Here is a 27,429-nt window from a genome sequence, read left to right on the forward strand (position 1 = left end):
GGCAACTTAGCCAAAACCTTATCTCAAAATAAGATAAATAAATAAATAAATGAAAGGCTTTGGGCTGCGAATTAATATCACATGTGTTTTAGTTTGTGGGGCAACTTAAAACAATTTGTATTTAGAAATAAGTTATGTTGTGGTTATCACTTTATTCAAAACGTTTTTATGGTGTTAACATTCTAAGGTGGGCATTGTATTTGATCCTTTGATATATGTATCAGAAAAAAATTGTACATTGTTAGATAATTTATAACCTGTTAATCCTAGCCATAAACTTGAAAGGAAAGTGTAATATGCATCTAGCCTTGGTAGAATAGAATAGTTGTATATCATTGTTAACATATTTGGTTGTTAAGTGGTAGACATTAGGTTCTTTGCAGCTGCATTGAGACTTTTCCCTCCATTTAGGGTTATTGCACCAAACATTGGAGCCAGAGGCTGTGGGGGAGGGGAGCTGAAGTGTATGGAAATGGACAAAGTCCCTCTTTCTTCAGGGGACTTAGTCCTTTTTCCCTAGATATCAGGGACAACTGAGATAATACATGTACAAGTAAGGACAGAAGTATACTAATGAGCTGCTAGGAAGGTACTAATAACTTAGACTCTTGAAATGAATAGCCAGATCCTACTCCTTGAAACTACCAGGCAAAAATGGTATTTTCTTTTCAAACCACTCATTCAAGAAATCTTACTTTAGGAGCATAGTGCCATCTTAAAACTGATTATTAGGTGTATATTAAGTTCTGTTTAGGGAAGAGAGGTTTCAGAAAGTTCAAGATGTACTTGTATGCAGTAAATTATGAGGAGTCATTTTGGACATTGGAATGGAGTGGTTATACTAATTATGGTTGTGGAAGCTTATATTTATAGTTAAGGTAAAAGTTGATCAATATGAATAGAGAAGATAGCTGCATTTTTATATTTTACTCAGCCATAGTGTTTTTTTTCAAATCTGCATCTCTATAATATATACTCCTAAGAATACTTGAAAAGTCTATAATTATAATAATGAATTTTGTGTGTTTATCGAGTCTTGGATCCCAGTACCAAAATACTTTTATTGGCTCTGTTTTCAGAAATACTCTTTGCCATTATGTGTTTCTGATACAATACTTTGACATATTTTCACATAAACTATTGAACTATTTATAAAATAAGACATAAAGATAGAGCAGAGAAGGCAGGAAATACTTGACGTTTGTATGCCATATCTTATTCTCTGCTTCCTGTCAGTTAAACCACGAAGAGAGGAACAGACACAGATGTACAATTGCTGCTTTAATTTTCCATTGGGGAAACCAGTTAGGCATAAAGCTTGTTTCATTAAACTTTTGATACTTGTTGATTCTAGGGATGTTATAGGCTCATTTTATATTCATGGATCATATGGATTATTTGGTGGCAAATAGATATTTGCCATAGGATCTAATAGGAAAGCAAAGCTTTTTATGTTGAAAGTGTGTTTCCTTTTATGACATTTTTATAGAACATAAAGATTGACATTCACCAACCCAGCTAAAAAATAAAATTTAAGTTAAAAAAGTCAAATCTTAAGGATTCAAATTTGCTTTTTAAAGATTGAATCTTTAATATTTAAGGATTTCACAGGAACCAATAAATAGTTTTTTTTTTTTCTTATGTTTTGAGACAGTGTCTTGCTAAATTGCTGAGGCTGGCCTTGAGCTTGAGAACCCCCTGCCTTAGCCTCCCAAGTTGCTGGGATTACAGGCATGTACCACTGTGCCTGGCTAAATAGTCTTTGGTTTATTGAAATGACTTAGACTTATGGAAAATAGTTTTTAGTATACATGTGAAGACTGCCTTTTTTGTCCATTTGTTGGGAATGTGAATGTATATCTGTATTTGAATCAGAAAATACATATATCTGTTACTTTGAGGATATTCAGTGAAGCCTCATGTAACCTCAGTTGGTTCTGGGAAGCTAGACATTTAGTGAAATTCTGTATGATACCCAACCATAAACATGAGACCACCATATTTTACCATTTTAATGAATGTTAATAAGTAAAAATTATTAATAAAAGAGAGTATCTGGTTTAATTTGACTTTAACACATATGGTATTCTTAGTATGTTCAATAATAAAAAACAGAAAAATTATCTTTTACTGTCAAGTATCTTATAATCTTACAAGATAGGATATAGGAAATGATTACAAAACAACTTGGGAGAATGAGCTTTACACCTGTTTCTGCTGTGGCATGTTTATTATTATAAATTGTATTTGCCTTAGTCAAAAAATTGTGAGCACCTTTAAGAAAGTCTTTCTTAGCTACCTCTTATACTTCTCCCTTCCCCCACCAGTGTCTGGCTGTTAAGTTTCTAATGAGTGCTTGTTGAATAAATAAAAGGATATAGATAATACTATATAATTTCTGAAGACCATCTGGTATATAGAAAAAACAATAAAGAAAGAATTTTCTCTTCTTTCTCAAGATGTTTATTTGTAAGTTACTCCTATGCAAATCAGCATTGTATTTTATAGTATGCCTTTGAATTTATCTATTTTTTTCATCAGATATTCTTTTCCTCTTTTATGCACTCTCAGATTATCTGAATGGTAAGCATCTTCTCTCTACAACTCTTACTTCCACTTAGCGTAGGAGAGGTCACATTTTTTGTATTCAGTTGTAGGAGAGGGGTTGTGGTGTAGCTAGGCGGTAAACATTGAAGGAGAGTGGAAGAACTTTCTATTCATGGATTACAAGATAACAATTGCAATGTATTGCCTGACATTCCCTCATTTTAAAAACAAATATTTTGAGGAGGAACATTTTTTTGTGTGTGTGTACCAGGGATTGAACTCAGAGACACTGTACCACTGAGCCACATCCTCAGCTCTTTTTTGCATTTTATTTAGAGATAGGGTCTCACTGAGTTGTTTGGCACTTTGCTTTTGCTGAGGCTGACTTTGAACTCATGACCCTTCTGCCTCAGCCTCCTGGGTTGCCTCTGGGATTACAGGTGTGTGCCACCGTGCCTGGCAGCATATTGTTTTGAAGATCAATAAATTAGATTATAAGCCATTTCAGGGCAGAAATCTGGTTTATTTTATTTGTTGCAGACCTAGAATATGGTCTGGCACATTGTAAGTATTAGGTGGATATTTGTCAAATGGATAAATAGATGAATGAGCTTGACATGAAATCAGACATGGACTCACATCCCCATTGTAACTTCAAATACTTTTGAGTATTTCCTTGACAGATCTTTGTTGTGGATTTTCTGGGATCTGTCAGTACAATGATGAGTGTAACGAGGTTCCTGCCCTTATTTGGTTAACTATCTTGATTTTTTTATATCTTCATACATTTAGAGGTGAGTGTTATTGATATGAAGATTAAAGAGGTCCTCTGCTAAATACTGTGTTTCCTAACTCATTTAAATAGTAGTTATTATTTTTTAGTTATTTTTATTTGTTATCTGTTTCCTAATCTCCTTGAGGAAGTGTCAGATATTTTTTTATTGATGCAAAAACATCTATAAGTTACTAGAGAGGTTCAAGGATTAAATACAGTAATAGGTATATATATTGCTTTGCAAATTATAGAGTAGTTATTAAACATGAGGCATTACTAACAAATGATAATATAAATGAACTTTATGGTGCTATAGTACAATTCCTGAATGTGTCTTTATGATGAAGTATTTTTAAAAAATCAAATAGGCCTGTCTACTAAGCTCAATGGCAGAGAATGCAATCACCTTTGAGTCCTTGAACATCCTGAAAGAAGACAAAGCCATAAAACAGAAAATATCTCCAATAAAGATCCAGGTTTGAATGAAGCTTTACTTAGTCAAAATAACCATTTTTATAGGAGCATTCTTCTTTTAAACATCACTTTGGAGGAAGGTAAAGATTTCTCAAATGGTGATGACTGTAGTCTGTATTAAGGGATTTAAGGAGTTTGAGTCTGTCATGGATATCATGTCTTCATTGAATAACTAAGTCAGTATTGACTATTGAAAATATTTAATACTAAATGACAAGATACAGTCATTAGTAGATATTCAAATACTTCAAAGTTTCACTGGTACCTAAATGAATGGAAGGATGATTTTGCTGTTTAGTTGAATAACGTGTAAGGACATAGTAATGAGTCATATCTTTTGAAAATTTTATAATTTTACTGTTTCTACTTTTTTTCTAATCTTGTGCAAAGAACAAAAATGTCAAGTTAATCAGTTAAGTGAATTTTGTTTGTTTTAAAGAATTTTTCCATACCTTGAGCTGTTTAAAAACTATTGTTGAGAATGTGGCTTAGTGATTTGTGAAGTAATTTAATCAGTAATTGGTGAGGAATTTAAGGGGGGCAGCATACACATTAGTGACCTGGAGCTGACAGAGTAGCAATCAAGCTATGGAATGTTTGTTTCAGCTGTCGTCATAATTTTTGGATGATATATCTCAGGTCCCATTAATGTGACTTGAACTGGGTTTTTTTTTTTTTTTTTTTTTTTGGTACTGGGGATTTAACTAAAGGGTGCTTTACCACTGAACTATTTCCCTAGCTCTTTTAATTTTTTGAGACAGGATCTCACTAAGGCTGGTCTGAAAGTTAAGATCCTTCTGCCTCAGCCTCTTGAGTTGCTGGAATTGCAGGTGTGTACTACATTGGGTTGTTTATTTTATTTTTTGGTGTTATCGATCAAACCCAGGACTTTGTGCTTACTAGTCATGTACTCTGCCACTGAACTACATCCCATTGCCTTGCATTGGTTGAGTTAATAGTCATAGAGACCATTCTATGTTATTAAAATGGTACTTGAAACCCTCCAGGAACTTCTGAAAGCATGCAGCATTGACCAGCTTTGTTAACAATTAAGAACTACATTGTGGAATTTGTCTTGTCTTGTTTCCTGAACTAAACTTCATGGGAATTAGGACTATGCATTATCTCTGTATTTTCTACAATGTTGAGCTTAGGAGAAGTTCAGAAAAGATTTGTAGGGTATAGGAAAATACAAAATTACATGTATAATTTATTAAATATCTGTATTTTAGGTACATATATTCTATAATACTAAGCCCATGACTTTCTGCATTCTTATTTCTTATTTGTGGTTTTACTGCAGCTGTTTTTTTTTTTGTTATTGTTGTTTGTTTCATTTAGTTTAGAGGCTTAGGATGACAGGATTATTACAGGAATAATTTCATCTTAAGATTCTTGACATGGAATATCAGAATTGTTTGATTATATCCAAACTTATTTAAAATAGTTTCCTATTTAGAGAAGAAAGGAGGTATACCATTAAAAAAAAAAAAAAAAAAAAAGCAGGCCATTTAGGTCTCACACATGGGAAGAGGGAAGTTTTGCCCACAAAGAATCTTAAAGTCTTAAAAATTTATTGGTAACCTGGGAAAAGCTGAAATGTTTTGTTTCCCTGGAGTTTATCTTCTAAAGTCTGGTTGTGTTGGGTCTTGAAAAAGGATCCTAAAATGTCATAGAAATAAAAGGTATTTATTCCACAGAAAATATGTGGAAAGATCTGGGTTGAACTTGGCAGTATGCACAAACAGATAGCCTGGGTAGTGTATGTTGGGTTTCTTGGTGGAGTCAAGACAGGGTACTTTGACTTCTGTAATTGTGAGGTTGGGGGAAGGTAGGAAACTGAAAAATGCAGAAATGCTGAAACTGCTGCTGTTGAGATGATAGTTGATATAGTTTGGATCTTGAACATGCCCCTGAGGCTCATGTGTGAAAGGCTTAGTCCCCAACCTGTGCACTATTGGAAGTTGGAACCTTTAGAAGGTGGGATATAGGGGAAGGTCATTGGGGGTGTGCCATTGAAGGACATATTTGGACCCCATCCCTTCCTCTTTCTGTTTTTGATTTTTGACTGCCATAAGGTGAGCAGGTTGCCGCCATATGCTTCTTGCCATGATGTGCTAACTCACCTCGGGCCCATAGGCACTGAGGCCAGGTGATCATGGACTTAAACTATGAAGCAAAATAAACCTTTCCTCCTCAAGTTTTATCCCAAGTATTTATTATAATAATGGAAAGGGGAGTAACACAATAGCAAAGAATTACACAAATTGTGACAGAGGTGTACTTTTTTTTAAAAAAGAGAGAAGAGAGAGAATTTTTTAATATTTATTTTTCAGTTTTCGGTGGACACAACATCTTTATTTTTATGTGGTGCTGAGGATCGAACTCAGTGTTCCGCGCATGCCAGGCGAGTGTGTTACTGCTTGAGCCACATCCCCAGCCCAAGAGGTGTACTTTTTAAAAAATACTTGTGTTTTAAATAAGCAGTTTTAAACCCACACCAAAATTGAAAGGAAAGTAACAGATATTTCCTATGTATCGTCCAAGTCTGGCACATGCATAAATTCTTGAATTATCATCATCCCCACCAGAGTACATTCATTAAAATTTATGAACCTATACTGACTTTTCCTTATTACCAAAAGTCCATAGTTCACATTAGGATTTACTGGTGATAGTGTCCTTTCAATAGATCTGAACAAATGTATGTAATGTCTATTTAAATTTCCTCCATATCTTTTCAGGTTTGATAGATCATTTCTTTTTAGTGCTGAATAATGTTCCATTCTCCAGATGTATCACAGCTTATTCATTCTCCTACTGAAGGACATCTTGGTTACTGCCAGGTTTTGGTAACATAAGTAAACTTCTGTCTACTCCCAGGCAGGTTTTCATGTGGACATAAGTTTTTACTTTCTTTGGGTAAATACTGGGTAGCCCTATAGCTTGATCATGTGGTAAGAGTATGTATAATTTTGTTAGAAACTCTTCTAAATTGTCTTCCAAAGTGGCTGTACCATTTGGTATTCCAACTAGCCACAAATGAGAGTTCTTGTTGCTCCACATCTTCACTAGCATTTGGTGGTGGTAGTAGTGTTCTGAATTTGGGCCTTTCTAATAGGTATGTATATTATATATTATAGTATATTACTTGTCATTTTAAATTTTGCATTTTTCTGATGACATATGATATAGAACATCTTTCATATGTTTATCTTTTGCCACGCTCTTTTAAGGTCTTTGGACTTCTTTTTATTAGTACTGGGGATTGAACCAGGGGTGCTTAATCACTGAGCCACATACCCAGTCTTTTTTATGTATGTATTATGTATGTATTTTACTTTTGAAACTGGGTCTCACTAAGTTTCATAGAGACTCTTTAAATTGCTGAGGCTGGCCTCGGACTTGGGATCTTCCTGCCTCAGCCTCCTAAGTCACTGGGATTACAGGTACGTACCATCATGCCCTCATTGGAGCATTTTTTTTTTAAGTTGTATTTTTATGTGGTGCTGAGGATGGAACCCAGTGCCTCACACGCACTAGGTGGGTGTTGTACCGCTGAGCCACAACCCCAGTCCCTCCTTGGAGCATTTTTTAATTGGGTTGTTGATTCTTTTATTATTGAGCTTTGATTCTTTCATTAAGTTTTAAGCAGGTGTCTTTTGCAAATATTTTTCTTCCAATGTGTCGCTTGTCTTACTCTCTTCACATTGTCTTTCAGAGAGTAAAAATTTTTAATTTTAATTAAGTCCAGCTAATCAATTCTTTCATAGATCCTATTTTTGATATCATATCTCTCATCTCAAAACCATAGTCATCTAGTTTTCTCCTGTGTTATGTGAGTTTTACAATTTCTACATTTTACATTCATGTTTGTGATCCATTTTGAATTAATACTTACAAAGGATTTTAATTTTGTGTCTAGATTCTTTTTTTTTTTTTAACATATAGACAGTTCTAGTTGAGAAGACTTACCTTCTCTCCATTGGACTGCCTTTGCTCCTTTGTCAAAGCTCAGTTGGCTATATTTATGTGGATCTGTTTCTGGTCTCTTATTTTGTTCCATTGATCTATTTGTCTCTTCTTTTACCAATACTTCACTGTCTTGACTACTGAAGCTTAGAGGTGGATGTTTAGGTTTCATCTGTGGTATATCCTCTTTACCTTTCCAGTGTAAGAAAACCTTTTACATATCCTATCTTACAAATCTGAGTGAAGTTTCCTTAAACGTTTGTCATATCATGAACAATTTAAATCCTGATAATGAATTTTGAGTTTTTCCTATCAGCATTGAAAGCCATTGGTTAGTTTTAAGTAGAGAAGTAAGTTGATTGTATTTTCATTTTTGGTAAATGGCTCCTATTCAAGGGTGAAAAACCACTAACTCTAGAATAGAGTTAGTAAGGGCAAATCAAATGAAAACAAGAAGCAGCTATCACCTAATAATGTAGGGCGTGTCTATTAAATGATTTATATGATCTTGAAAATTTTCTTTCAGCTAATAGTATGTCTGTCTACTTCTAAGAGTAGAACTTCTTATGATAGAACAGTTTCTACCAGAAGAGTATTGTGCCAAGTGGGAATTAGAGGAAGGGAAGGCAGTCACAGTGAAATCTCCTGGAGATACTTTTAAACAATGTATCCTTGACTTTTCTCTGTCAATGCCAGAGCCTAATGCAGTTATTGATGGGAATCTTGCCCTCTCAGATGGGGAAACGATTGCACTAGAGACTTGCCTCACCCACCAAGATGAAAATGTTAACTAGGGGGAATAAACAGCCACAGAAATGAAACAGAATTTCCTTGAAGTTAATTCTTGTTTGTTGGAGAGATTTTTTTTTATCATTAATTGCCATAACAGGTTGTGCTGATAAGGACATTTTACACATTTTAGCATGTTATGAATAGGGGTCTTTTTTTTTTTTTTCCCCCAGAGTTGAGATTTAGGGTGCTGGCAGGAAGAAAGTTTTTCCAATCTGTTAATTTGCATAAGAGAAGCATGAATTAATGATGTTTCATGATCATAACTTTAAGGCTTTAAATTTTTTGTTTTTGAGACAAGGTCTCACTAAGTTGCTCAGGCTGAGGCTGGTTAAGTTGCTGAGGCTTGTCTTGAATTTGTCATGTTCTAGTCTCAGCCTCCTAAATTGGTGGGATTATAGATGTGTGCTACTACATTTGGCTACTTTCAGACTTTTTGAGCCAGGAAAGAAGTTAAACTTATTTCATGACCAGAGTGAAAATTATCTGCTAACGGGTAGATATTTCTCTTTTAGTTTTAAGTTCTCTTGCTTTCAGAACATGCTCAAAAAAAGGGTTAATCTTAAACACATGTATGGACAGGTCTAGGTATGCCTAGGAATGCAATCTGTCTGTTTTGCAAGGTGCTGTAGATGCAGCCTGACTGTAATCTGACACCAGGTGGACCAAGTGGCCAATGATAGAAAGTGGAGAACTATGTGAAAGAACTGGAATTTCAGGTCTGGAGAGTAATTGTGGCCTGCTCTCAGACTCTTGGAACTGTTCAACTGAGTGTCAGCAAAAAGGCAAAGAATACAGAAGACAGACTGTTTAGTTTTTTAGTTTGATCATACTTTTTTTTTTTTTTTTTTTAATTAACATGGTTGAAACTAAGGTGAGCTCAGACAAGTTTGGGAAGACCTGCTTCATTTTAATGTGGGTTACCAGAAGTCTGAGACAGATTGTGTGTGTGTGTGTGGGGGGGGGGAGGGTGGGGTGGGGTGGGGGAGGTGGTTACTTGGAATCAAAACCAGTGCTCATGCATGCTAGGCAAGAGCTCTACCTCTGAGCTACACCTTCAGCCCCTGACTGAGACTTTGTATACAAAAGTCATCAATTTGTGCTTCATTTACATGAAAGCAAACTATACTTTTAATAGTTTTGGGTACTTTGCTCTCCCCTCTGGGCCCTTCCATCCCATTAATGAATGCCAAATTTAAAGTAAAGAATGTCTAAATTTAAAGTAGTTATGCAAAATTGCTGCTTTAAAGATAGCAGTGCTATACATGGCTCATATATGAATTCTAGGAATTTTTTGTGGGGTAAGTTATGGGGATTGAACCCAATGCCTCATGTGTGCTGGGCAAGTGCTCTACCACTGAACTACTCCTCTAGCCCCCAGAGACATAGTTTTAAACTTTTTCTGAACTTAGATTCTTTGAAAATTTGAAGTTTGTAGTTTAGAATAATTTTCTATTTAAATTAAGTTATGAGAATACTAAGTGTAGTGAGAAATGTTTTGGACACTTGTGTTTTTCCTCTGTTTTATGTATATTGTACATAATTTACAGAGGGCTTTATAATATGGTATTTTTTCAAAATTAGTGTTGGCCCCCCGCACTGTACCCCCTTTTATTTCTGCAGGGACTGAGACACTTAATATCCTTTCTTGGGGGAAGTTCAAATCTCATTACTTAACTCTAACTACATTGTGGTATGTTTCTTAATGGTCTTTTCAGTATCCACATTTTTGATGTAAATGATAGATAGCAACAATACTGCTTTTGAAGAACTAGAAAGAGCTGGATGCAGATGGCACAAGTCTGTAATCCACCCTACTTGGGAGGCTAAGGCAGGATAGAAGATTCTCTATTTAGTGGGATCCTTTCTCAAAAAAATTAAGGCACTGGGTTGTGGCTCAGTGGTAGATCCCTTGCCCAGCATATGTGAGGTCCTGGGTTTTTATCCCCAGCACTGAAAAATAAAATAAATGGAACTGGAAAGGAAAATGTCACTAAAAATCTGTTTTATTAAAGTATTCTAATGAGTTATTATTTGTGGTCACCTTACAAAAAATCTTGTTTCCTTTTTCACTTTTTAGCCTGGGTGAAGATGTAAAGTTAAGACTATATGATATGGTAGACTTGGAAATGAACAATAATAATAAGACTGATTTAAGTAAATCAGTTGTTCAGGTAAAAATATGGTTGACAGTGATTCATCACATGTATCAAGAGGTTGCAGAAAATATTATATGAGGGGCTGAGATTGTGGCTCAGCGGTAGAGCATTCGCCTAGCACATTCGAGGCCTTGGGTTTGATCCTCAGCACCACATAAAAATAAATGAAATAAAGATATAAAATAAATAAATAAATTCCATTTTAAAAAAATATAGGGGTACAAGGAGCCTGGTTCACTTTTGCTTTCTTTTCTACTAATGGTTCTGTATCTTCAGACAAATCAGATTGCATTAGACCCCAATTCTTTTTTTGGGGGGTGGCAAGGGAATTGAACCCAGGGTCTTGTGTATGCTATACAAATGTTCTATCACCTAATTGTATCCCCATCCCATTCTTTCTTTTCAATAAATGTGTTGTCCTAGGTGATCTTTAAGTATTTTTCAGCTCTAAAATCCTGTGATTTCACAATTTTAGATTGAGAATATTGAGACCCTTTGAAAATTGTGTGGTTTTTCTTGATACCATGGACTAATTTACTTTATTTTATTATAAACATGAACACTGTCTGAATACTTTAAAGTCAGGGTGTTCATTCAGCCACCTCATTACTCTTAGCTAGTACATTTTACCTTTATGCCATAATTATCTAAAACCTTGGCTAGAGTTTTGGTTCAATCAGTGATAGAGCGATTGCCTAGCTTGTGAGACACTGGGTTTAATTCTCAGCACCACATAAAAATAAATAAATAAAAATGAAGGCTCATCCACGACTAAAAATATAAAATTAAAAATAAAAAAGAAATCTTATTGCTTAGTTTTCCTGTGGCATGTCTTCCTAGAGAACAAGAGTATGATACTGACCCAGCTGAAAGATATCAGGATCCAGTCTGTGGAGTTATTATGCCTTACTGGATTACTTCTTAAAACCATGCAGATAAATTGATACTTATGTCTGTGTGGTGAATGAGCAGTTTTCACTTATCTTTTTCCTTCTTACTTAATTATATTGTGAAAACACATTCAAGAACTATTAATATAGCAAAATGTTTCTGAAACAAAATATTAATGATGGGTAAATTTAAATAAGTTTAATATTTACTGTGGACCTTAAAGTTTATTAGGTTAGAACAGAAACCATTTCCCTCTTTCAATTTTAGTACCTATATTTGTCCCATACTAGAGTACATTTGAGGAAATATGATACATTTAATTTTGGGCATATTTTAGAAATGCAGTGACTTTGAGGGGCTTGTCTAATAGTTTACTGACTGCTTTTGGAGATCAGAAGCTGAATTAGAGATGGAGTTTTTTTTCCTCCCCTTAAATTTGATTATGCATTTATTAAATATATGTTCTAAACTATTACAGCATAAAGGATTTGGGTAGATTGAGGTAAGACTGTATATTACAGTAATGGAAAATTACTATATTTAGGTAGTGAGAATTCTACTTCTGACTCTATTTTGCTTGCAGACTGAGATCTTGGGTCCCTCAGTCTATTTGATGAAAAACTGAATCACTGATTTGGATTTTCAGTTTTGTCTGTTACTGAAAAATTTTAATATACCTGTGTTATTGAAATATCTCTGACATGTACAAGTGATAACTCTGGATTATGTGACAAAATTTATTCCCAAGAACACTTTGATGCCATAGGGAATATAATTTATACAGAATAGAGGAAGAGGAGCAGGAAAGATGAAAGAACAGAAACCTGATTAAGCCAATAAAATGTTTTCCTTTAATTATACATTTTCATTTTGTGAACTTCTGTATACAAATTAATAAAAGCTATGTACCTGAACTAAGTTATCTTTTTCTGCCCCAACAAATGACCTACTGATGGTGAGGAACCATTTTAGTCTTGGCTTATTATTGTTGATTATTAGCATGTGCTTTAAGATGTGGATATGTTTATTGCTTATTCTTATTTTTTGTGATTCTTCAAAGACAGTTATTAGTTTTTTTTTGTAGATGGACACAATATCTCTTATTTATTTTTATGTGGTGCTGAGGATCAAATCCAGTGCCTCACACGTGCTAGGCAAGCACTCTACCACTGAGCCACAACCCCAGCCCATCAGTGACAGTTATTAAAACACAATGTGCCATCTCTTTCATAAAGCCTTCTAACTTCTATGTCTCAACCCATGAGAATTTCTCCCTTCTAAAACACAGTACTTACCAGGTGTGGAAGTGCTGTGGAAATGTTGCTAAGAAATCATATGTAATTGCAATGGAAAAGAAAGTGAAACTTTACAGAGACCATTCACATTGGTGGTTAGTATAGTGTCACTTTGTATTTATGAACAAACAGGTTTTGGAACAGCCTTTTGGAACCTAACTTAACCTAACCTAACCTAAACTAGAAAACCTTTTGGGTCAGGAATCATCCTTGGTTATATTTTCTTACTGTGTGTTTCTATATTGAGGATAATAGGTTCCTTATTATCAGAAGTACTTCATTTAAATTATTTATTTATTTATTTTTGAACCCTGGGGATACTGAGCCACATTCCCAGCCTTTGTTTTATATTTTATTTTGAGACAGGGTCTTGCTATTTGCTTAGGATCTCACTAAATTGCTGAGGCTGGACTTGAACTTTTTTGTTTATTTTTTTTTGCATCACTGGGGTGTGAACCCAGGGCCTTGTGCATGTTAGGCAAGCGCTCTACCACTGAGTTACTTCCCCAGCTCTGGACTTGAACTTGAGATCCTGCTGCCTCAGCCTCTGGAGTTAATGGGATTATAGGCCTGTGCCTGTCAAGTACTGTGTTTTTGAAGGGCGCAGTGCTTACAGGTTGAGGCACAGAAGTTTGGCGAGGCTTTGTGAAAGAAATGGTACATGAGTTGAGCATTGAAGAATGGAAAAGATATGATGTAGTGTTGAGAGAGGGAGTGGTGTTCCAAGCATGGGTAATAATAGAAGTTGATAAGAGAGACACGAATGAATGTAGTTTGCGTGGAGGAACATGGAGAATAGTCCTATAAGGGCAGGATTGGGTTGTAGGATAATTTAAGGGAAAAGATAGTACAAGTAATGTGTGTGCAAGGCCAAATATATGTCCCAAGTTTATATTATCTATGATCAATTTAAAATGAAAAAAAATTCTCCTCTAAATATGGTGCATTGCTCAAAAACTACTGAATGTATTAAAAATACTTTTTCAATGTTGGAATTGAACTCTTAAAAGGAGTAGAGCAGAGGGTAGTTGGAAACTATTGGGTTGGAACTGAGTGTAGTGAGTAAAAATCTGAATTAATTTATTAACTCTAATTTTTACTTTAATTTATGGAAGTCACAGTATTCTATGGGGATGCCTAGAACCTAGAATATATAGGAAATCGGTTTTACTGAAATTAGGAAATGGAGTACACTATTTTTCTAGCATATAGCTAGCTGTTTCAGGAAAACTGAATCACCATGTCAGCCTCATCCCCAAACTTGCCTGTTTAAAATTTTTAGAAAATTAGTGGCCATACTTTCCTTGGAGTCAACTTCTTTTTAAAATATTTGTATTAAAATGGTAAAGGCTATTTCAGAGAACTAGATATTATTTAATATAATTTAAAATAATATCTTTGTCTTTTTATGTCACATTTATGGCCATAACTATTTGATTCAATATTTAACAAAATTGTAGTAAATACCTAAATCAGTTTTCATTTTTTTCTGTTAGTAGTGGTAACTTTTTTTTTTTAAAAAAATACATCTTTGCTAGGCATTTTTAAAGCATTTCTGTCTTCACTATGTTTTTTTTTTTTTTTTTTTTTTGCTGTTAAGTTGCGTTTCTGTTTTTCTACTATTGTAAAGTGCAGTTCTTTGCATGTTCTAATTTGCCATGACGTGGTCAAGTGCTGTTTCCTTCCTGTTGCTTGCAGCCTTTTGCTAGAGATAAGAATACATTGTAGTGCACTAAAAAAGAAGCCACTGAAGAGGGGCTGTAAGCATGGTAACTCTTAAAGCATTCTAATTATCAGAAGCCTTTTAAAGAACAGAAAAAGTAGGCTTTAATTTCTGCTTATTTTAAAAAGCTCTTAAAATGTTATTTACTAAACTTTAAATGTACTTGATTCTTAATTCTTAACATATTATTAGACCTAACAGGGATGCTGTCTGAATGTTTCTATTAAAGGCAAAAATATACATAATATGCATTATGAAATAGAGCAGCAGTTCTGATATAGGTGGTTTGCTGGATTAGTAGAAAGCAGGAAATTGCTTGTATATCCTTTATCGTGGCTATAAACCTCATTATTGCTGGACTTTTAAATTTTTGTTTTTTAATATTCAGTACTTTAACCTAAGTTTAACTGAGAGAAGGAGAAACTTCATTTTTGGTAATAAGGGGTGATCTTGGCAGAAATGAAGTCTTCAAAGAAATTTATGTCTAACTTAAATAAAAATAAGCCTAACAAAGACATAATTAGTCATGTTGATTTTTATTTGAAGATCAGCAGTAACAACAAAACGCTTTGGAAATACTGTGCTTTGGTTATATTTTAAATGGATGGCTGCCTTTTCACAACTAATTTAAACTTTTTTTTTTTCAGGCCAGGAAGCTTGAGAAAAGAAAAATTTCAGAAAAATTGCTTCTGTTTGCTTAGAATTATCAATGAACCAAGAAAAATCGAAGCACCTTCCTTAAAGATAACCGGGGTATACGGTAATTCACAGACTTGGCTGAGGAGTTTTACCCAATTTCTCACTGGATTCTACGGCCTGATAACTTGAATCTGTTTGGAATATTTCTCATGTGGATCTAAGGGGAATGCTTTATTATGGCTGCTGTTGTCCAACAAAACGACCTAGTATTTGAATTTGCTAGTAACGTCATGGAGGATGAACAACAGGTATGGGACCTGAAAAAAACTGAATTTTAATAAATTTGTTAGTTTTTTCATTTGTATCAGAAAATTACTTTCTTTAAAAGATGGAGCTTTATGAATGTCACAAAATTAGAATATTTGGAGGTAATATGATTTTAAATAATATTTATAACTGTATTCTTTTTTTCTAGCAGATGAAATAATGCCAGCAGTACATAATTGTACATCATTTCGGTGTAAAGCATGTGACAATGAGGAAGTTACTTAACTTCTCTAGATTTGAATTTCATCATTTATAGGGGGATTGAACTGAAGAATTTCTAAATTGGCTTTCATTGAATTTATACATGATGTGCAAATAATGAGTTAGATTCATTTTACTAGGAAAAATATTTTGAGAACCAGTGGGTCTAAAATATTCCTAATATGACTGACTTATATGTTAAATAAGCCTAATCCTGACTACTTAAACAGGCCAATTATAATGTCATGCTTTTGTTCTACAAACATGGCTACTACAAATCCTAAAATTGATTTTTAATTTTGGTTAGGACATGATAATTTCTTAGCTGTTTGTAGTGTTCACTGAAGTGGCAGAATAAAAAATTTATAAATAAACCTAAAAGAGGTGATAATTTGGATTAGCTTATCTAAAGAGCAAGATGAGCTTCAACTAGGTAGAAAAATAGTTTGAGAATTGCCTGGCTCCAATTAAAAATGTATTAATAGTGATTTGAATTTAATCTAGAGATAATAGAAAAATCATTTTAGGAGAAGAAAGTGTTTTGAATTTGTTTTAAGACAGGATGTTTGTATATATTAAGGTTTGAAGACAGTGTGTTTACTGTGCCATCTCTTAGAAAAGATCCTGTGATAGATTCTAGGCTTGATGTGGTGAGGTTTGATCTCGGGATGTGGTAGCAGAGGACAGAGGCCTTAGCCACTCATTGGTGTGTTCTAGTGCAGTAGCTTTGACATTCTTTTAACCATGAGAAATGCATTTGACATTGTAGTATCATATTTATACATGCATATATGTAGCTATAAAAAATTTTGCAAAAAATACTTATATACCTGTGTGTGTAAAGCACTTTGTTTATCTTATATCTGTGGTCAGGGTGCTGTTAGCTTTATATCAGCATATACAAATATCTATTTTTTTTAATGTGATGATGAGGTGTTGAACCCAGAGCCTCATGCATGCTAAGTATGTGATCTTGCTGAACTATATTTCCAGCCCTGTATTTTATTAAGTTATTAATTTTCAGTGGACAGAATGAATCTGTCCAATGTTAGTTTGGGGCAGGTATTATCCAAGGACTTTACAGATATTAACTATATGAGATAAATACTAATGTCCTCATTTTATAGTGAGGAAATTGAAACACGAAGAGATTAAATGACTTTCTCAGAATCATATAGCTAACAAATAGTGGTGCTACAACTTGAACCTCTAGCAGTTTGACTTTCACTAATGATGTCGTATTTTCTTGGAGTGATGCATGACAATCTTACTGTATTATAATCATTGCCCAAATATTTGAAACTATTGACCAGGTTCAGAGTTTTTCTCATGTACAATCATAAGCATAGCAAAAACTTAATTGCTTCACATGAGGTTAGAACCAGTGGTAATTGGCTTTATTTGACCTATGGTTCTACCTCCTTGTTTATTTGCTAGTTAGTTTTTGTTTTTTATGTTTTTGGTACTGGAGATTGAACCCAGGGGCACTTAACTACTGAGCCACAACCTCAGCCCCTTTTCATTTTATTTTGAGACAGGGTCTAGCTAAGGTTTCTTAGGGACTTACTAAGTTGCTGAGGCTGGCCTTGAACTTTCAGTCTTCCTGCCTCCGTCTCTCAAATTGCTGGAATTACAGATGTGTACCACAACACCCAGCTTGTTTTTAATATAAAAGTAATCACTTGCTATTTATAAAAGAAGTCACCTAATATAAAAATATATAAAACAGTGGAAATCTCTCTTCACCCTTACTCCTTAATCTTTTTTTTTAAAGAGAGAGAGAATATTTTTAATATTTATTTTTCAGTTTTCGGTGGACACAACATCTTTATTTTATTTTTATGTGTGCTGAGGATGAATCCAGCGCCCCGCACATGCCAGGCGGCGAGCCCCGTGCATGCCAGGCAACCCTGTTACCGCTTGAGCCACATTCCCCAGCCCCTCCTTAATTCTTTTTTCCTCCCGAGAAGAAACTAGTATGAACTAGTTGTGGGTTTTATATACCTACAAAACTACACGCAGAATTTATTTTTAAGATATAGATGACATTATCCTAAATGTATTTTGTGACTTGTTTTCACTTAATGTATGATAAAATATTATATGTGTGTGTTGATTGGTTCTGTATTATTTTTCTGTACTATGAATGTTTATTTCACCAGTCTTTGATAATGGCTGTATTTCAATATTATATACATTACATACAATATTATATACAGTACTGCAGTGAAAATTCTTATTCAGGGAGGCAGTAAACCCTATCTAGTGTTAGTGGTGGTTAAGAGCTCAGGTACTGGAGTCAGAATTCCTGGGTTAAATATTGGCTCCACTCTTTACTGCTTGTGTGATCTTGGGCAATTTCCTTAACCTTTCTGTGCTTTAGTTTTCTCATCCACAAAATGGGAATGAAAATTATAGAACCTAAATTGTATTGTAGTTTTGTTATGAGAATTAAATGAGTTGATACTTACAAAGAGCTCTTAGAACTTACACATAGCTGATATTTACTGAGCAGTATCATTCTCTCATGTGTCTATGTATATATTACAGACTTCAGGTTTGAACTTACTAATTAATATATTCTGTTTCATTGAGCTATTTTTTATTGTACCAGTATCACTTAAAATAATGTGACATTATATTTGATGTCTATAGGATACTCACCCCTGAATTGAGATCTTGTATGAATTTTAGAATCAGCTTATAAAGTTACATAAAAATTCTGTTGGGATTTTAACTTTTCAAAATAAAATATTTCTTTTAAAAATAATTCATTCTGTTTTATGATTCAGTATTGGTTAATTGGTTGGTTGTTTATAAAATCACTGTTGGAAGGCACCAGATTAGAATTTCCTGTTTTCAATATTGGTCTGTGGTTGTATAATGACACTGTTAATGTCTATTTGCCAGCACATTGATCATTTTCTCTCACATAAGTTTGTACTGTTTTCAAAACTGTTTTGGAACTCTTTCAGGTAGAGATAGTGGTAGGGGGACAGGTGTTGGAAAGAGAAACATTAAACACTGTTGATTCTGACATTTAAAATTCTATACTAAGCTTTTTTGTACTGGGGATTGAACCCAACGTTGCTTAACCACTGAGCCATATCCCCAGCCAACCCTTTTTATGTTTTATTTAGAGACAGGGTCTGGATAAGTTGATTAGAGCTTGCTAAGTTGCTGAGGCTGGCTTTGAACTCACTATCCTCCTGGCAGCCTCCCAAGCTTCTGGGATTTCAGGTGTGGGCCACCCTGCCCAGCTGCTCTTGCTATTCTTAACTGAGGGATATTTCTAGCTGGAAATGAAATTCTTGCACTGATGTGGGAGAACATCAGTATTGAAATTCAGTGTACTTTTATGTGAAAGTGCTTTGGTTTGACTTCATTAAATAGGTATGTTTGCCTGGTGAATGTAGGAAAATAAGGAAATTGAAATAAGGAAGCTTTGGATACAAGTTTCTAATAGAAGTAAACATGACAGTACACAAATATTTCAGAAGCTAATTTAATGAAAAATACCTCATAGTTTAATATTTTTTTATATTATTGACATATTATTATGTTTCTTCAGTTTTTGTTTTTTTCTTTTTTTAAATAACTGATAATCAGTTCATTAAAATAGCTGACTTAGGCACTGCAGTGGGGACTTCAGCATCCATTTCTGCCTTGATACTGATGGAAGTAATCTGCTTAACAATCTTGGACTGTGCAAGTCAGTCAATCACTTATGGATTCTCATCTGGAAATGATCCCATGTTTTAGGACCTTCACCACAAGGTGTTTTTAAAAGTAGACAGGAAATAGGAAAGACAGAAATTAATCTGACTTGTCTTTCCTAACTTTCCTATGTACTTACATAAGTACACCTCAGTGAATCTCTGTCATGTACAAATGAACATAGGTTGTAAGGTGGAAGAAGAAGAATTATGACATGCAGAACAAATATTTTTGATAGATGCTTATCACAATATAAGAAGGTAATTTTAGGACTTTGTTTCTCAAGTTATAAATTGACTTGCCTTGACTGTTGTTTCCTAGAGGTTAAAGGGTAACTTTGAACCTCCTACTTTGTGCTTTTTTTAGCAAGATGCCCAGTGATTTTTTTTCATGCATTGTTTGGGAATCACTACTCAATATAACAATAGAAGTAAAATCAAAGTGCTGGGGTCACAGAGAATGGAGACATTTACTGACTGCATTGGGATTTGGGGAAAGCTTCACTATGAAAGTTGCATTTGAACTAGATCTTGAAGGGTAATCAGTTTATTCTGCAGATGAACAAGGTGAGGTGTTGCAGAGAAAGCAGGTTTCTGGTGATTGCATAGTCAATCCAAATACCTTTAGAAGCTTTTCACAGTGTGCCATGCTCTCATTTCTTATACTACATATTTTTGCCAGTCTACTGTATGATTTCCCCAAAAGCTTGCTTCCTCACTGATCAGGAATGATTTCCCACATTTTATACTGGTGGCATGTTTAAATCCTAATTGTCTTTCAGTATTTTGAAACAAAACCCACTTTTTCCAGATACTCATCCTAAAACAAATACTTTAGGAGTTAACAGCTTGATTCTATTATTCCTATAATACTTATTGTCAGTGTCATCCATTTGGCATGATAAAAAAATCTGTTTTATAAAAAAGATAAAACTTATCTGTTGATCAAATGATTTGGGATATATATGTGGTCAGTTATAGTTCTTATCATGTCAGAAGATCTTTGATGAGAAGTGGTAACTTACTCTACAACTTTCTTGACTATAGTATATGTTGTCTTCTGTTTTGTTTTTGGTACTGGGGATTGAACTCAGGGATATTTTACCACTGAATTACATCCCTAGTCCTTTTTATTTTGAGCTCCTCTAACTTTTTTTTTAAACATACATTTTTTTTAGTTGTAGTTGCACACAATACCTCTATTGATATGTGGTGCTAAGGATCTAGCCCAGAGCCTCACACACTCTCTACCACTGAGCCACAACCCCAGCCCCTCCTCTAGCTTTATATTTATAGTACACATTTTCTTGGGACATATTGTTCACATTCTCATTTTATGCAGTATTGTCATTTCTCTGTGATTTCAAGATCAGAAACAAATATTCATAGATTCTTTTAAAAATTTTTTATAATTATACATGATAGCAGAATACATTTCGACTCATTGTACACGAATGGAGCACAATTTTTCATTTCTCTGGTTGTACACACTGCAGTCTCACACCATTTGTGCAATCATACACGTACATAGGGTAATAATGTCTGTCTCATTCCACCATCTTTCCTACCTCCTCACTCCCTCCCCTCCCCTCCCCTCCCCTCACTCACCTCTGCCCAATCCAAAGTCCCTCCATTCTTCCCTTACCCTCCTTTACCTTTCTGGATCAGTATCCACTTACCAGAGAAAACATTTGGCCTTTAGCATTTTGGGATTGGCTTACTTCGATTGGCATGATATTCTTCAGCCTCATCCAATTACCTGCAAATGCCATAATTTCATTCTTCTTTATGGCTGAATAATATTCCATTGTGTATATATACCACATTTTCTTTAACCATTCATCTATTGAAGGGCATCTAGGTTGGTTCCACAGTTTAGCTATTGAGAAATCGAGCCACAATAAACATTAATGTGACCGTGTCACTGTAGTATACTGATTCTAAGTCCTTGGATATAGACCGATGTTATGGTTTAGATGTGGTGTCCACCAAAAGCTCACATGTGAGACAATGCAAGAAGGTTTGGAGGAGAAATGATTGAGTTACACCTTTAGCCTAATCAGTTGATCTCTGATGGGATTAATGGAGTGGTGACTGAAGTGGTAGGGTGTGGCTAGATGAGGTGGGAGTTGGGGTGTGGTTTTGGTATATACATTTGTATCTGGCAAGTGGATTCTCTGTCTGCTTCTTGATCCACCATGATGTGAGCTGCTTCCTTCTGCCAGGCTCTCCAGCCATGATGTCGAATGGAATTGTCTATCGACCTCTGAAACCGTGAGCTCTCAAAAAAACTTTTCCTCTTCTACAGTTGTACTGGTTGGGTCTTTAAGTCATAGCAGTGAGAAAGTTGACTAAAACAACTGAGGAATGGGATAGCTGGGTCAAATGGTGGTTCCATTCCAAGTTTTCTAAGGAATATCTATACTGCTTTCCAGAGTGGCTGCATCAGTTTTCAGTCCCACCAGCGATGAATTAGTGTACCTTTCCCCCACATCCTTGCCAACACTTAATTGTTGCTTGTATTCTTGATAATTGCCATTGTGAGATGAAATCTGAGAATAGTTTTTTAAAATTTTTTATATATTTGTTTTATAGTTGTAGATGGACATCATGCTTTATTTTATTTATTTTCATATGTGGTGCTAAGGATCAAACCCAGAGCCTCACACATACTAGGCAAGCACTCTGGCACTGAGCCACACCCTCAGTCTCCTTAGAATAGTTATTTTTTTATTATTTATTTTTTGTACACAATGACTTTATTTTGTTTATATTTTATGTGATGCTGAGGATTGAACCCAGGTCCTTGCATCAGCTAGGCAAGTGCTCTACCACTGAGCCACAACCCCAGCCCCTAGAATAGTTTTGATTTGCATTTCTCTAATTGTTAGTTGTTTGACAGTTTTTCATATATTCGTTGATCAATTGTATATCTTCTTTGTTTTGGGTACTGGGGATTGAAACAAAAGTGTCTGCTCAGTTACTTAGACCGTTTATTGATTGGGTTATTTGTTTTTTTTTGGTGTTAAGTTTCTTGAGTTCTTTATATATCCTGGAGAGTAGTGCTCTGTCTGGGCGTGTGGTAAAGATTTTCTCCCATCCTGTAGGCTCTGTCTTCACATTGTTTCCTTTGCTGAGACGAAGCTTTTTAGTTTGAATTCATCATATTTATTGATTCTTGGTTTTATTTCTTGCACTTGTTAAGTCTTGTTAAGGAAGTCATGTCCTAAGCTGACATGATGACGATTTGGGCCTGCTTTTTCTTCTGTTAGGCACAGTCTCTGGTCTAATTCCTAAGTCCTTGATCTATTCTGAGTTGAGTTTTGTGCAGGGTGAAAGATAGCGATTTAATTTCATTTTGCTGCATATGGATTTCCCGTTTTCCCAGCACCATTTTGTTGAAGATGCAATCTTTTCTCCAATGTATGTTTTTGGCGCCTTTGCCTAGTATGAGATAACTGTATTTATGTGGGTTTGTCTCTGTGTACCCTAATCTGTACCATTGTTCTACATGTCTGTTTTGGTGCCAATATCATGAACTATTTTTTTATAATATTGGACACTGTTCTGTTGTACATGTTTAGTGAATAACACCTCGCTTTTACAAATTGTTATTGAGGGGTAGGGATGTAGCATGGGCAAAGTCCTGGATTGGATCCCAAGTACCACTTAAAAAATAGTTATTGAAAATGTAATTAAAATAGTTTTTCTGATTTTATTATTATTACTATTAGAAAAACTAATATCCTTATAGTGTTTCCCTCTTTCTTAGGAAACTAGAGTAGAATCTTTTTTTCTTTCTTCGTTTCCTTTCCACCCCCACTCCCCGTACTAGGGAGTGAACCCAGGGGTTCTCTACCACTGAGTTACACCCCCAGCTAATTTTATTTTTCATTTTGAGACAGAGTTTTGCTAATTTCCTGAGACTGGCCCTCAAATTCATGACCTTCAATTTACATGTTCGAGAGTGAGAAAATGTATAGAGTATAGATCATAAAAACCTGCTATTTTTTCAAGACAGGAATGTAAGATTTTTTGAAGTCAGAGACCAAGGTTTCCTCATAAAAAAGAAGGAATGTCAACTCATAGTGTTCTGTGTATAATTTGTTTAGCACCAGAGATGTGGCAGGCTGGAAGCTGGAATGATGTTATTAACATGTATAAGGATACAGTGGGATATTTACATAAAATTCCAGGTTCTAACTTGGTTGCTTTCTTTTTAAAATCGTAGCAGACCAGATTTATCAAATCCCTAAACTGAGTCATTTGGAATAAAACATACAGAGGTTCCTTGTTTCTATTCTGTATATTTTAGCTTGATTACTTTTGAGAAAATCTGACTTGTATCTTGCTTATAGCCCTCTTAACCTTAAAGTGAAGGGACAACCCTGTTGTGGTCTAGCATTTGGCCTGAGTTCTTTCCCTGCCAACTTTGGAAGTAAGGAAGATAATTGTTACTGTGAAAAGAATCTAGATGAGATTATTTCATAAGATAGCATATAGACTTGTGTGGTGGACTCCAGAAATATTCACATATGAATTTTAGTAGGTAATATTTACTGAGCATTTTATCCTGGTACTGTGCTATGTCTTGTATAAGAATTATCCTATGTAATTCTTATAACAGTCTAAGAGAGTGAGGTACTCTCATTCTCATTTTACAAAAAATTAATTAAGGCCAGAGAAGGGAAGTTACTTGCCTGTAATAGCATAGTTACTAAAGGAAAAAGCTTGGAGCTGTTTTTTTTTTTCTTTTTCTTTTTCTCCTCCTCCTCCTCCTCCTCCTCCTCCTCCTCCTCCTCCTCTTCCTCCTCCTCCTCCTCCTCCTCCTCCTCCTCTTCCTTCTCCTCCTCCTCCTCCTCCTCCTCCTCTTCCTTCTCCTCCTCCTCCTCCTCCTCCTCCTCCTCCTCCTCCTCCTCCTTCTCCTTCTTCTTCTTTTTTTTTTTTTTTAACATTCAGAGCCAGAACTTTAGATATTAAACTTATCTTAAAGTAAACTCTAAGGTACCTGGTAAAAAGCTGGGAATTGTAACCCAGCCTGAGCCTTCAATCATTATTTGAATAATACTAGCCAGTGTGACATGTAAGGGGTGAAAAAGTAATTTCAAATGTAGGGAAATTATTTCACTCAGCATTTTAGTAGGGGAAAAAGCATTATTCATTCTAGTTAATTATAGGTCGATAAGCAAACTAGTGTAGTACTACTCATCTACTTAAAATGTACAATTCTGCCAGGTGTGATGGTGTACACCTGTGATCCAAGAGGGGAGGTTGAGGCAAGAGGATCACACGGTGGAGACCAGGCCAGGTGATTTAGAAGACCCTGACTCAATATAAAAATACTTTTAAGAGGGCTGAGGATGTAACTCAGTGATAGAGCTCTGGCCTAGCATGCATGAAACCCTGGGGTCAGCAAAATAGATAAATACAATAAATAAATATCAGTGGTTTCAGTGGTTTTAGTCCATACACATAGTTGTGTGTCTATCACCATATTAAATTTTAGAACACTTTATCATCCCCCAAATAAATCTGAATACATTAGCAGTCAGTATCCTATTTCTTCCTTTTCCCAACCCCTGAGAACTACGAATCTACTTTCTATTTCTATATATTTCCTATAAATGAAATCATATAATATGTACTGTCTTGTGACTGGCTTCTTTCACTTAAGCATTAATGTTTTGAAGGATCATCTGTGTTGTACTGTGTGTCAGTACTTCAGCCTTTGAATTGATGAATAATAATTCATTGTATGGTTATATCATGTTGACTCTATTCATTCTGTTTACTTTTCAAAAGGGCACACTTCTAAAAAAAATGAGATTCATGGTGGTAAATTTTCTCTTGGAAATGGAATTGGCAACCTCAGTTCTCTCAGAAGGTACTCAGTTGCTTAGAACAGCATTGCTGGGTAAATCAATAGTAATTCTGTTTGTTGCCTGGTACAGTGGTGAGTACCTGTAATCCCAGTGGTTTAGGAGGGTAAGGCTCCAGAAGGATTGCAAGCTCAAAGCCACCCTTAGCTATTTAGTGAGGTCCTAAGCAATTTAGCACCCTGTCTTGAAATTAAAAAAGGGCTGGGGATGTGGCTCAGTGGTTGAGTGCACCTGAGTTCAATCTCTGACATCCACCCCTGAAAAAAAGTCATTCTATTCTTATTTCTAAATATGCTGTTTTATTTTGTAAAAAGCTTCTCTTAGGGCTGGGGATATAGCTCAGTTGGTAGAGTGCTTGCCTCACATGGACAAGGCCCTGGGTTCGATCCCCAGCCCTATAAATAAATAAATAAATAAATAAATAAATAAATAGCTTCCTTTAAACATTTGAAACCTATGATATTTCTTAGTTTTGCTATATGACTTAAAATTTTTTTATCTTTCCATTTCTTTTAAAGATTTTTCAAAATTTTTAGTTATACATGACAATGGAATTTATTTTGGCAGAATATACATACATAGGGTATAACTTACTCTATTTAGGTTCCTACTCTTGTGTCATGTATGATGTGGAGTTACCCTGGTTGTGTATACAAAATCAAGGCTAGGAAAGTTATGACAATTAATTCTATTTAGAATTTACTCTTTAATATTTCCTAATCCCCTCTTTTGCCCTCTCCTTCGTTTCCCTTTGTCTAACCCAATGGACTATTATTCTTCCCCCTTCCCACCCTCCCTTGTTATGGGTTAGCATCCACAAATCAGAGAGAATATTCGGCTTCTGTTTTTTTTTTTTGGGGGGGGGATAGGCTTATTTCACTTAGCATGATATTCTCCAGTTGTATCCATTTACTGGCAAATACCATAATTTCATTCTTCTTTATGGCTGAGTAATATTCCATTGTGTATATATACTACATTTTCTTTATCCATTTATTCCTTGAAGGACACCTAGGCTGTTTCCATATCTTGGCTATTGTGAGTTGAGCTGCTATAAACAAGGATGTGGCTGCATCACTATAGTATGCTGTTGTTAAGTCCTTTGGGTGTCTACCAAGGAGTGGGATAACTGGGTTAAATGGTGGTTCCATTCCAAGTTTTCTAAGAAATCTCCATACTGCTTTCCATAGTGGTTGCATCAGTTTGCAGTCCCACCAACAATGTATTAGAGTACCTTTCTCACATAATCAAGAACATGTACAGAGATCATACTGATTGGTAAAAAATCTTCACCATCAGTACCTCAGATAAGGCATAATTTCCAGGATATACAAAGAATTCAGAAAACTTAACACCAGAAAAATAAATAACCCAGTCAATAAATGGGAAAAGGAACTAAACAAACACTTCATAGTAGAAAAAATATGAGTGGTCAAAATATATATGAAAAATTTTTCTACATCTCTAGTAATTAGAGAAATTCAAATTAAAATTACACTGAGATTCCATCTCACTCCAGTCAGAACGGCAGTTATAAAGAATACAAGTAACAGTTGTCTTCTTTCCAATCAATACAGCAGATGTAGGATAAGCAGTTACATAAAACAGTATTATCAGCTTTTTAAAAAAGGTCATCTTCAATATTGTTTTGTTGGTATTTATGAAAATGATGTCCTTTGATTTAGTGAAGTAAGAAGAAAACTGTTAATGGTTTGAGTGTGAGTTTAAGAAAATGATCTTCTCATAATAATTATCATATATTTAATAATGTTAGCCACTGCTAAGTAAGTTAGCATGCCTGACATTAAAGAAGTTAGGAAGCAGGTAGGAATCCCTCCCACCTTCTCTTCCTCCCCTCCTTGTAAATTTCTCAATATTAGGGGAATTCTTCTTTTGAAAAATTGTTAAGAAATTGTTACTGAAAAAGCTACATTATGATTTGACTAGTAAAAACATTGTAAGTTTTTTAACTTTATTTTTTACACAAATGGAGCACAACTTTTTATTTCTCTGGCTGTACATAATGTTGTTACACACCATTT

General features: G+C 34.9%; 1 protein-coding gene across 6 annotated transcripts in view; it reads left to right on the forward strand.

Moving 5' to 3' along the window:
- The window catches only part of Elf1 (E74 like ETS transcription factor 1), a 108,315-nt gene that overhangs the window by 38,630 nt on the left and 42,256 nt on the right, over positions 1-27,429 (forward strand). For 4 of the 6 annotated variants that reach the window (XM_077795208.1, XM_026399558.2, XM_026399564.2 and 1 more), the window contains exon 2: positions 15,273-15,572. In XM_077795208.1, the coding sequence (XP_077651334.1) occupies positions 15,501-15,572 (72 nt within the window). In that variant the 5' untranslated portion in view covers positions 15,273-15,500. Of the gene's footprint in view, positions 1-14,647; positions 14,723-15,272; positions 15,573-27,429 lie in introns of those variants that run through there. The other 2 variants (XM_026399559.2, XM_026399561.2) reach the window with 2 other exon arrangements.

The sequence above is a fragment of the Urocitellus parryii genome, chromosome 2 (assembly GCF_045843805.1).
Source record: "Urocitellus parryii isolate mUroPar1 chromosome 2, mUroPar1.hap1, whole genome shotgun sequence".
NCBI classification, from domain to species: domain Eukaryota; kingdom Metazoa; phylum Chordata; class Mammalia; order Rodentia; family Sciuridae; genus Urocitellus; species Urocitellus parryii.